We start from the raw sequence: 12,177 nt of genomic DNA, 5'->3' as shown, positions 1-12,177 counted from the left end.
CGTGGACCACGGAGCATCCGTGAGTAAGACTCATAAGGAGAGCAGCACCCATCAGCACTAGCAGACTTTAGAAATGGAAAAACAGGAGAAAACTGTTCAAAAGTTAAAAATGTGACTCATGTTAACTCCATGATGGAGTGTAACTCTCTGCTGCCCCCTGCAGGTTGAAGAAATGAAGGTTTCCACTCATTTTGCTGCTTTTCTCTCATGATTGTTCTCTTGTATGCAGATGATACTCTTTCCTTCACAATCATCACAGTTCTTCTAGAATGATTCAGTCTTAATAAAGTTATTCAAGTCATTAAAGTGAAAATCTAGTTTTTCATTTGACAACAAACAACATAAAACAACAACGTCACAGAAAAACATGACACTGATGAAAATAATCCTCAGCTGCTCACATTCTTTGTCTCTTGTCTTTCAGCAGATGTTGGTCTGCAGAAGGTTCTAGATGAACATAAGATCAGTCTGAGGAGCAGATTTGAACATGTGACTGAAGGAACTGAAGGAACAGGAAGTAGAACCCTCCTGAACAGGATCTTCACTGAGCTCTACATCACAGAGGGACAGAGTGAAGAGGTCAATACTCAACATGAGGTGATGCAGCTGGAGACGACCTCCAAGAAGAAGACGGTCCAGGACACTCCCATCAAGTGCTGCGACATCTTTAAAGCCTTACTTGTCCAGCAGGGGAGCATCAGAGTTGTCCTGACCAACGGCGTCGCTGGTGTTGGAAAAACCTTCTCGGTGCAGAAGTTCACTCTGGACTGGGCCGAGGGTTTGGAAAACCAGGATGTGAATCTGCTGATTGTGCTCTCGTTCAGGGAGCTGAACCTGATCAGAGATCAGCAGCACAGTCTTCTCACGCTGCTCCATGTTTTCCATCCAACATTAGAGAAGGTCAGAGCAGAGGAGCTCGCTGTCTGTAAACCTTTGTTCATCTTTGACGGCCTGGATGAAAGCAGACTCTCACTGGACTTCAGCAGCAGGACGCTGGTTTCTGACGTCACACACACGTCATCAGTCAACATGCTGCTGACCAACCTCATCCAGGGGAATCTGCTTCCCTCAGCTCTTGTCTGGATAACTTCTCGACCTGCGGCGGCCAATCATATCCCTCCTACATGTGTTGCCAGGGTAACAGAAGTACGAGGCTTCACTGACGACCAGAAGGACGAGTACTTCAGGAAGAGATCCAGAACTGAAGATCTGTCCAGCAGAATCATCTCCCACATCAAGGCGTCCAGGAGCCTCCACATCATGTGTCAAGTCCCAGTATTCTGCTGGATCAGTGCTACAGTTCTGGAGCACATGTTGACCACAGAGCAGAGAGGAGAGCTGCCCAAGACCCTGACAGACCTGTACTCACACTTCCTTCTGGTTCAGACCAAGAGGAAGAAGAACAAATATGATAAAGGATGTGAGACAAGTCCACAGGAGCTGACAGAGGCCGACGGGGACTTTCTTCTGAAGCTGGGTAGGCTGGCCTTTAAACAGCTGCAGAAAGGAGACATCATGTTCTACCAAGAAGACCTGGAGCGGTGTGGTCTAAGTGTGACAGAGTCCTCGGTGTACTCAGGAGTTTGTACAGAGATCTTCAGAAGAGAGAGCGTGATCTTCCAGAAATCAGTCTACTGCTTTGTTCATCTGAGCGTTCAGGAGTTTCTGGCTGCAGTCTACATGTTCCACGGTTTCACCAACAGGAAGACAGAGGTACTGCAGGACTTCTTCAGAAAAAAAGACAGTACGAAAAAGTCACTGAAAGAGTTCCTGCAGGGCTTCTTCAGAAAAAAAGTTGATGATGATGATGGTGGTGGTTACTCTTCTCTGGATGTGTTCCTGAACGCAGCCATGGAGAAATCCCTTCAAAGTGAAAATGGTCACCTGGACCTGTTTGTTCGCTTCCTTCATGGACTCTGTCTGGAGTCCAACCACAGACTCTTAGGAGGTCTGCTGGGTCAGACTCAGAATAGTCCAGAAATCATCCAGAGGGTGATCAAGAACCTGAAGGAGATGAACGCTTACAACATCTCCCCAGACAGAAGCATCAACATCTTCCACTGTCTGACAGAGATGAACGACCAATCAGTGCATCAGGAGATCCAAGAGTTCATGAAGTCAGAGAACAGAAGCCAGGAACTCTCTGAGATCCACTGCTCAGCTCTGGCCTACATGCTGCAGATGTCTGAGGAGGTTCTGGATGAGTTGGACCTGAGCAAGTACAGAACATCAGTCCAGGGGAAACAGAGACTGATTCCAGCTGTGAGGAACTGCAGGAAGGCTCGGTGAGTTCAGACATGATCAATAACATCATCAGTCAGTGAGGATTCATGGTTTGGTTTATCAAATACACACAGAAGTCAGTTCTTCTCATTCTTCTCAGTTTGTTTCTGGAGATGTTTTAAATGATGAATGTGAAGATTTGTCAGCTGGTTGTGATTCTTGTTTTGAACTGAATGAAAACACCAAATCACAACATTCTCTCAAGTCTCTGTTCATGATAAGACAGAAAGACAAGAGAAACCAACAGTTCACACAATGAACAAACACTAGGGGGCAGTGGAGAGAAAATCTGTGACAGAACCAGACTCAAACATGTGCAGCATCTGCCTCGACCGGTTGTGGTGAAAGGACAAAATGGAGGACAGAGGAGAGGAGGGGGAGAGAAAGTGAAAGAGGGAGGTGAGGTAGAGACAGAAGAGAGAGATCAGGAGCAGAAATATAACAGTTGTGTCAGCTTCCAAGTTTAAACAGGACTTATGACATTTATATACAACTACAATGTTATTGGTGTTCTATTAATGAGACATAAACATTAGACTGATATCAACTTTAATTATAGTATCATATTAATAATAATAACAATACTACTGGTTTCAAGCAGCAACTTTGTCTAAAGTCTCATCTTTTATTCTTTATTCAGGTTGAGGGGCTGCAGTTTGACAGACATCAGCTGTTCTTCTCTGGTCTCAGCTCTGAAGTCCAACCACTCACACCTGAGAGACCTGGACCTGAGTCATAACAAGCTGCAGGATTCAGGAGTGAAGCTGCTGTGTTCTGGACTGGAGAGTCCACATTGTAGACTGGAGACTCTGGGGTGAGTTCACTGACTCTCTGTTACTGTTGTAAATGTCAGATGTTTCATCCACAACTGAAAGTCATTCATGTTGTCACATGAGTTGAATCAGTGATGGTTGTTCCATGTTTCCACTTTTTCTTCCCTCAGATGTAGAATCAGGATCTTTTCACAGCTGACGTGTTTTTTGTTTTCTAAAGTGTTTCAGTCGCTGTAGTTTTCACGTCAGTCGCAGCTTTGACCTTTTCTGACTGAACTTGATGTTTTTCACTTTCTCCTCTGACACGTTCACATGTAGCCAATGAGAATGAGTGTTGTTGATGATGTCACAGCTGTGACTGTTTACAAACAAACAGGAGCGTCCTCGGTTGGCTCAAGATGGCGACCTGGGCGGTTGGAGTGCGGTGAGCTCCCAAACTATAAGTTGTACCACGTCAAAAAACGGCAACTAAACCAACTATTATGACTGCTGTGGCTACTCTGTGAGGATAGAGAGGATAATAAAATATTTTAATTAAACATTTTGAAAAATGAATTAAATGTTAATTCATTCTAGAACGGGGCACCACCCTGAAAACAGGGAAAAGACAATCAATCTATGCCTTTAAAATCAGTCTTAAATAATCACTGTAATTGACAACGATATCAAAGATATCCCAATTTAACAGTATTGAAGGTATGAATCCGAGCACAGACCCTCTCAACCCCCATTTGTCACTGTATTCATGTACAAAAGACACAGAGCATTCCTTCAGGTTAATAAAAGTAACAATTTATTAAATCAAACATTGAAATCAATTAAACAATCATGTTCACTAAAAGTGAACATTAATGTAGAACGAAAATCTATTGGTTGAATCAACAAATATCACTTGCTAAGCTACAACAACACAGGCTATATACAACATAAACACCAATATGTGTGTGTGTGTGTGTGTGTGAGTGTAACATGAGACAAAGATAAGACATGGGAGTGACGCGGTTGGCCGAGCAAAGCCACTCCCACTTCCGACACTAAAGCAGAGAAGGCATGCGCAGTAGCAGTGACTGTAGACGCACGCTTCCACCAAAGATGGCGCCAGAAACACATTAACACGAGGCCGCAGATCTTGGGTCGAACATGTGATAGCATGGCTGCAGAGACACGTGTTCGACACAAGATGGCGCCTATGAGGAGACTCTCGTTCATGAATGAAAGAGAGTGAGTGAGTGAGTGAGAAAGAGAGAGAGTGAGTGAGTGAGAAAGAGAGAGAGTGAGTGAGAAAGAGAGAGAGTGAGAATCGTGCTTGAATAGCGGCAGACCAAAAGTGTGTTTCAAAGCACAGTGTGTTCAGTGAATGAAACAAAAGGATCGCGTACGTGAGAGTTTATGTCAGTTTAAACCACACAGACTTGACACAGGCAAAGCCAGGCCAGTCTGTGAATCTTAACGTTCATGCCGACATTCTCTCACCACGTGATCTGTCTACGCGCTCACAGCGGGAGAAGACACGTCACTGCAGGGTGAGCGGTGAGCTCTACTTTCAGCGAAGGGAATTAATAACGTGTAAACAAATACAAACAGTTAACAATAGTAAACAAATCCATACGAACGTGTGAGTGCACAATCCAACACGTTCAACACAAAGGAAAGTTTATAAAACACAGAACCTTAACCTAACCCTGCCCAGAACCCTTGCCTCTTACTGTGAGCTGATAACACGTTTTGCCCCCGAAGGAGAGGAACAAGAAGAAAAACACAAAGAGCAAAAATAGGAAGAGAAAGAAAAATGGAAGTGAGCGAGAAACGTCTGTCCTCTGGTTTTATAGTGTTTTCAGGGGCAAGGCCATAAAACAGAGAACGGCCAATGAGATTCACTGACCCTATGGAATGCTGACCAGTCGTAAAACCAAGAATGTCCCAAATGGTGGACTGAGACTTTGTTGAAAACTCAAATCAGGCTTTTGAAACTGCATATAGGCCTTACCCATGGAGAACAATAGAATAGTGGATTACAGTAGACATCTCGGCCCCAACATTTGTTAGTATAGCATTAGCTTTAACAAACCACTGGAACCATGCCCAAAAGAGAAGTGAAATCCAACAGCAGTACCAACGTCACGTCACTACTTCAACATGAAGTTGAAGGTTTGGACGCTTTGTTCACACCGCTACCAGTTACGCCGAGTAAAGGCCCGGACCCAAAGAAACAGCGTCAAAAAGGCGGAGGTGATGCTGACGATGTTTCCAACGCTGAAATCATGAATGCAGTGGTGGAGTTAACAAAACGCTTCACTGCGCACGAGCAAAACATCTCCAGAAACTCTGAAGCCATTACGACAGTCTGCGAGCAGTTGAAAGGGATGGAATTATGGAAAGTTGAAAATAACAAAGAACACATTAAAGAAATGTCAGGACAAGTCTCACAACTGCAACAGAGAAGTGAAAATAGCGAGCGCTTCAGCAGGCGCTGGAATCTCCGCATGTATGGATTAGGAGAGACACCTGCAGAGAACATCAGAGGGGAGATCATCAAGTTGCTGGCGCTGCTCGCACCTGAAGACAAAGAAAAGCTGGGCTTTCTCGTTGACACAGTGCATAGAGTTGGAGTTCCCCGGGATAATGCAGCACGACCTGTCATCGTGCAGTTCACAATGAGATCCTTTGGAAACAAAGTCTGGAAGATTTCACGTGGCACTGAGATTCTCAAGGAGAAGAAACTACTGGTTAAGGAAGATTTGACACAAACCGACAAGATGGAAAGAAACAAGCTCTGGCCGCTTGTGGAAGCTGCCAGAAAGCAAGGGAAACGTGCTGGTGTTCGTGGTCCAGAAGCCTATATTGAAGGAAGAAAGGTGACTTGTTAAGGTTACAATGGGTTCTGGACTTTAAGGGTTATGTTAAATAAGTCACAGGAGCACTTCATTACATTTAATAATACTGTTGGTTTAAAATTCATGAATGTATAAATGGTACTTATAGTTGAGCTTTACTGTTTGTAAGTACCTATTTTATTCTTTCTTCAAGTTTCTAAGTGTTCATTTACCTCAGACATTAGCCAATTCTGTTTATGTTTTTATTGAGTTCATTTTCTTGTATGACTCAATTTAAGTTTGATGCACTAAGTTTGTGCTCTATTAATGTAAGGGGACTACGGGATAATACAAAAAGGAAGGCAGTTTTTCTCTTAAGCAGGCGTTGTAATGCAAATATAGTTTTTTTGCAAGAAACTCATTCATCTAGAGATGATGAAAGATTTTAGAAGTCTCAGTGGGGGGACACAGTTTTTTTTTTTCTCATGGCTCAAATAATTCAGCTGGAGTCGCAGTTCTTTTGAATAGATTTAATGGTGATGTGCTGGATTCTGCTTTCTCAGATGATGGTCCATGGATTATATTGGTCTTAAAGGTGGACAACCTTCTGGTTATTCTTTGCAATGTTTATGGTCCAAACAGAACAATTCAAGCAAAAGATACGTTTTCTAATCTCTCTGCAAAGGAAAATACAAAGAATGTGTTTTTATCATTGGTGGAGACTTCAATGATGCCCCTGATGATGAAATGGATCGATGGCCTCCTAGATCTACAGCTTGACTTGGTTTCAAATCTACCTCATTTCTGTGTGATCACCTTCTGCTTTCAGATGCTTGGAGATTTATGAACCCCAGTGTCAAAGATTATACGTGGACCAATTCTAGCAGAAGCTTACAGTCTAGAATTGATCTATGGTTACTGTCGTCACATGGACTACATTTCATTTCAGATGTTTCTCATTGTCATGCTCCGCTGTCTGATCATCAAAAGACAAGTCTTAGATTAAAGGGCTCTAAAGAAAAATCAAACATCAGAGGCTATTGGAAATTAAATAATAATATATTGGAAGACAAAACATTTTTTTAAAAAGTGTAGAATTGCTTGCAAAAGACATTTTTAGTAAAAAAAGATTTGAGTCCAATCCAAAAATGGGAATTCTTTAAATTTAAAGTGAGAGAAGTTGCAATACAGTGTAGCAAACAAATAAAAGAAATACGTACTAACAAAGAAGATCTTTAATGAGCCAGTTGCACAAATGAATGTCTAGGCACGATTTATCTGAGGATGAATTCAAATTGCTTAAGAATCTTAGTGAAGAGCTTGACAGAATGTATATGAATTTGGCCAAAGGTGCCTTCATAAGGTCCAGGGCTAAGTGGTTAGAGGAAGGGGAAAGAAATACGAGTTCTTTTTTTGGTTTAGAAAAGCCAAATAGGAAAATAAATAATATTACATCCCTAAATATAAATGGTACCATCAGCACAGACCACAATAATATTGCAAGTTATAGCAAATGATATACATGTGAATTGAATCACTTCAAGAGCAGTGCATTTATGGAGCATATAAGAAAGTTGACTCCTCTGATTTCTGGACATTTCAAAGACAGCTGTGACAGAGAGCTCTCATCCTCAGAAATGACTGAAGCAATATGAACTCAATGAATTTAAGAAAATCACCTGGAAGTGATGGTCTCTCAGTAGAATTTGATTTATGCTTTTGGGCTTTAATTAAGGACCATCTACTGCTCATGTTTAAAGAATGTATTGATAGAAAGGACATGACGACAACCATGAAACAAGGTCTGATAACCCTTATTCCTAAACCTGAAACAAATCCTTTAATAATGGAAAATTGGAGGCCCATTTCTCTTTGAAATATAGACTATAAAATGATCTCACAGGTCTATGCTAAACGTTTGAAGAAAGATCTAGAAGAGATAATAAGCGAAAACCAAAATGCTTTTATGGCCAAACGTCACATTAGCTCTAATGTCAGGTTAGTATTAGATTGAATGGACTATTGGAACCACATAAAGTCACATGCACTACTTGTATTCCTCGACTTTTATAAGGCATTTGATTCAATTGAACATTCTTTCATGATACAGGCCCTGCACATTTTTGGTTTTGGGGATCATTTTATTAATAATATAATAATGTTTTATAAAGATATAAACAGCTCTGTCTTTTTATATCCCAGCATTTCCAAAAGGTTTCCAATTTCAAGAGGTGTACGCCAAGGATGTCCTATTTCTTGTTTTTTATTTTTGATTGTGGCTGAAGTTTTGTTGTTAAATATCTCACATAGCCCCGATATTCATGGTTTGACCATCTTTAACAGACAGATCAAAATGACACAGCTAGCCCATGATACACTATTGTTTCTAAGGGATAAAGGGCAAATACAAAGTGCATTACGTGCAACTGGTGCATTTTCAGAAGCTTCGGGTCTTAAACTTCATCTCAACAAAAGTCAACTTTAATGTTTCTATGAGACTGAAGAGAAACTTATGTTTGATATTCCTGTCAAACAGTGTGTTAAATATCTTGGTGTTCACATTTCCAAGGACATGACTCTCAGACAACAGCTACATTTTCTTCCCAAAATGAAGAAAACTAAGACAATTTTGAATTGATGGCTTCAGAGAGACCTTTCAATCTTTGCTAGAGTGTTATTGTCAAAAGCTGAAGGTGTATCAAGATTAGTTTATCCTGCTTTGTCACTTTTTGTTAGGGATATGTTCTGCACAGAAATCAATCATTTATGTATTACATTTGTGTGGAAACATAGGAGACATTGCCTCAAAAAAGAAATTCTCACTTTAGAGAGAGCAGAAGGAGGATTGGGCGTCTTAGATTTGATCCGTTTGAATTGCACCTTTAAGATCAAATGGCTTCAGAAATGTTTGGAATGTCCGGAATCGCTATGGAATTTTATACCATATAATATCTTTGAAAATGGAAGCGGCTTCAACTTTCTATTGGGATGTAACTAGTCCGTTTCTAAATTGCCACTAAAAGTCTGAAAATGTCATCAACAGGCTTTATTGTCTTGGAAAGTGTGTTATGTTCACAACTTTTCACCACATAAAACTCTTATTTGGAATAACAGTGATATTACTGTTAACAAGAAAAGTCTATATAAGGAGGCCTGGATTGAAAGGGGTATTATCTATGTTTCTGCTTTGTTTGATAATAAAGGTCATCTTTATAGTTATGAACCATTTCTAAGAATAAAATCTGTTCCTATCATTTATAAAGAGTTGATTTCTGTAATGCCAGCTATTCCCACAGGCATAATTGAATGAATGAAATGTCACCTTGGCCATCAAAATATTGATCCTCAAGTGCCTTCTCTACTTATTGGTGGGATACCATTAACAGATGTAAAGTGTACAAACAAACATATAAGGAAAGAGATTCAAAAGTAGAACAAGATTTCACCCAAAAGCAAATCTTTCTGGAATTCACAATTTGATCATATAAAGTGGCACAAAGCATGGTTATGCCCCTTTCAGTTTTGTGTTTGGAATAAAATCAGAGAAGTTCATTTCAGAATCTTACATAATATTTACCCGTGTAACACAATCATTTCCAAATGTGTTGACATTGATGCTAAAGTGCAAAACTGAGCCAGAAACGACTTTACATCTGTTTTATCACTGCCCCTTTTCTTTTGTTTTGTGGAGAGACGTAGAGAAGTTTATTCAGAACAGGACTGGTCATGTCATAGCAATTGCCCCAAAGGATATTGTCACTGAATTGAATCGTAGCAACAGATCTTTAAATCACATGGCAAATCTCATTCTTGCAATTGGCAAATTCAATATTCATAAAGCACGATTCTCTAAATCCTTCCCTAACATGAACAGTTTCACAGTTGAATTCAACTTGTACATAGATACTTTATCCTCTATGTCAAACAAAAAAAGTGCCAGCGCACATTACTGTATTTCCATGAAATAGAGTAATGTATTACTGTATTTAAGACATTATGGCTTTTCTTTTTGTGTCTTTATTTATTTCATTTTTGATTGAAATTGCATTTGTTTTTAGGTTTTTTATTTGGTATGTGATTTGTATGACTAGTTTCATGTTTTACTGATATGCACTTTGTATTAATCTGTATATACTCATTTCTGTATATCCTTGTGGCTAAATGTCTGTATGTTCCTAGTCTTGAATAAAAAGTTAAAAAGTAAAAAAGATCTCAAGGTAGAAACTTAAAGAACTAGGTTCACATACTTGTGCTGCTGTCTTAACATATTGACAATAAAATAATAAAAACTAAAAAAAAGGAGCTTCCTCTCATCTTCAAATCAGCTGCTGTTGTTTTTTTAAACTTTCATTTCATTTACATTAAACTCATTTTATTCACTGATGAATAAAATAAACTCCTTATACACACACACACACACACACAGACACACACACAGACGCCGTGCAGTGATGACTCCGCCCACATTAAGTAGGTACTTTTACTTTTTTGTAGTTGAAATACAAGAATTACCCCAAGAATTGAGGATCTTTGTAAGGCAAAGCAGGCTCAGGTCTCACATGAACATCGCCTGCAAGCTTCTGTAAAAAATGCAGATGATATTCCTACTTTTAGACCTACTTTTAGTAATAATAACAATAATAAAGCATACATTCATATCAAAGGTCTGGTGCCAATTCACAATTATACCAATAGCCTAGTAATGATAATAGGCCTACTGATGATGATGATGATGATGATAGTGTGGGCCTAAACAGAATGGCTAACCTAGGGCTGTCTATCTATTTGTCTGTCTGTCTCTATCTATCTGTCTGTCTGTCTATCTATTAGTCTGTCTGCCTGTCTGTCTGTCTCTCAAGTCTCTAAAGTCTCATCTTTTATTCTTTATTCAGGTTGGTTTACTGCAGTTTGACAGAGATCAGCTGTTCTTCTCTGGCCTCAGCTCTGAAGTCTAACCCCTCACACCTGAGAGTCCTGATCCTGAATGAGAACAAGCTGCAGGATTCAGGATTGAAGCTGCTGTGTTCTGGACTGGAGAGTCCACATTGTAGACTGAAGATTCTGTGGTGAGTTCACTGACTGAAGCTACTGTTGTTTTTTTTAAAACTTTCATTTAATTTACATTAAACTCATTTTATACACTGATGAATAAAATAAACTCCTTAAACACACACACACACACACACACACATTGGTCTAAAGTCTCATATTTTATTCTTTATTCAGGTTGATAAACTGCAGTTTGACAGAGATCAGCTGTTCTTCTCTGGTCTCAGCTCTGAAGTCCAACCCCTCACACCTGAGAAAACTGGACCTGAGTCAGAACCAGCTGCAGGATTCAGGAGTGAAGCTGCTGTGTTCTGGACTGGAGAGTCCACATTGTAGACTGGAGACTCTGAAGTGAGTTCACTGACTGAAGCTGCTGTTGTTTTTTTAAACTTTCATTTCATTTACATTAAACTCATTTTATTCACTGATGAATAAAATAAACACACACACATACACACACGCATGTTCGACATTCATGACTTGAGGGGACATTGCATTGACTTACATTCATTTCTTGGAGACTAACTTTAACCTTAACCACAATTACTACTGGCCTAATCCTAATCCTAACCCTAACCCTAACCTAACCTTAAAACATATCTTCACCTTAAAATGTAGTAATTTACGTTATGGGGACTTGCTTTTTGTCCCCACAAGGAGGACAAGTCCCCATAATGTGACTGTGTAAACAGGTTTAGGTCCCCACAACATGAGTAATACCTGGACATAGTCACAGTCACACACACACACACACACACACATACACATACACAGTCACACACAGTCACACACACAGTCACACACACACAGTCTCTCACACACACACACACACACACACACACAGTCACACACACAGTCTCACACACACACACACAGTCACACACACACACAGTCACACAACACACACATAGTCACACTCACACATACACAGTCACACACAGTCACACACACACACACAGTCACACACACACACACTCACATTCCACACACACACGCACACACACAGTCACACACACACACAGTCACACACTCACACACACACACACAGTCACTCACACACAGTCACACACACACAGTCACACACACTCGTGTGTCTCACAGTCACATGACTCATGCTTTCTAAATACACTGTAGAAAATGTTCAGATACATTTTCATCCTCACAGCTGATATTTGACTCACACATTAAAATTCACCTGCTGAACAAAACACTTTTATTCTTTATTCAGGTTGGAGGGCTGCAGTTTGACAGAGATCAGC

General features: G+C 40.2%; 1 protein-coding gene across 1 annotated transcript; it reads left to right on the top strand.

Moving 5' to 3' along the window:
- Positions 1-441: 441 nt before the first annotated feature.
- On the top strand, positions 442-10,782 carry LOC122762922 (NLR family CARD domain-containing protein 3-like; the record flags this gene model as incomplete). The annotated part of the gene is made up of 2 exons (XM_044018090.1): positions 442-2,285; positions 10,762-10,782. Coding segments are annotated over 2 exons (1,865 nt in total), but the record flags the coding sequence as incomplete, so codon positions are not given.
- Between the last annotated feature and the right edge of the window lie 1,395 nt (positions 10,783-12,177).

This window comes from Solea senegalensis, unplaced genomic scaffold (assembly GCF_019176455.1).
Source record: "Solea senegalensis isolate Sse05_10M unplaced genomic scaffold, IFAPA_SoseM_1 scf7180000016229, whole genome shotgun sequence".
In the NCBI taxonomy this organism is placed as follows: Eukaryota; Metazoa; Chordata; class Actinopteri; order Pleuronectiformes; family Soleidae; genus Solea; species Solea senegalensis.
The sequence above is the reverse complement of the archived record's forward strand: the minus strand, read 5'-3'. Positions and strand labels throughout refer to the sequence as shown.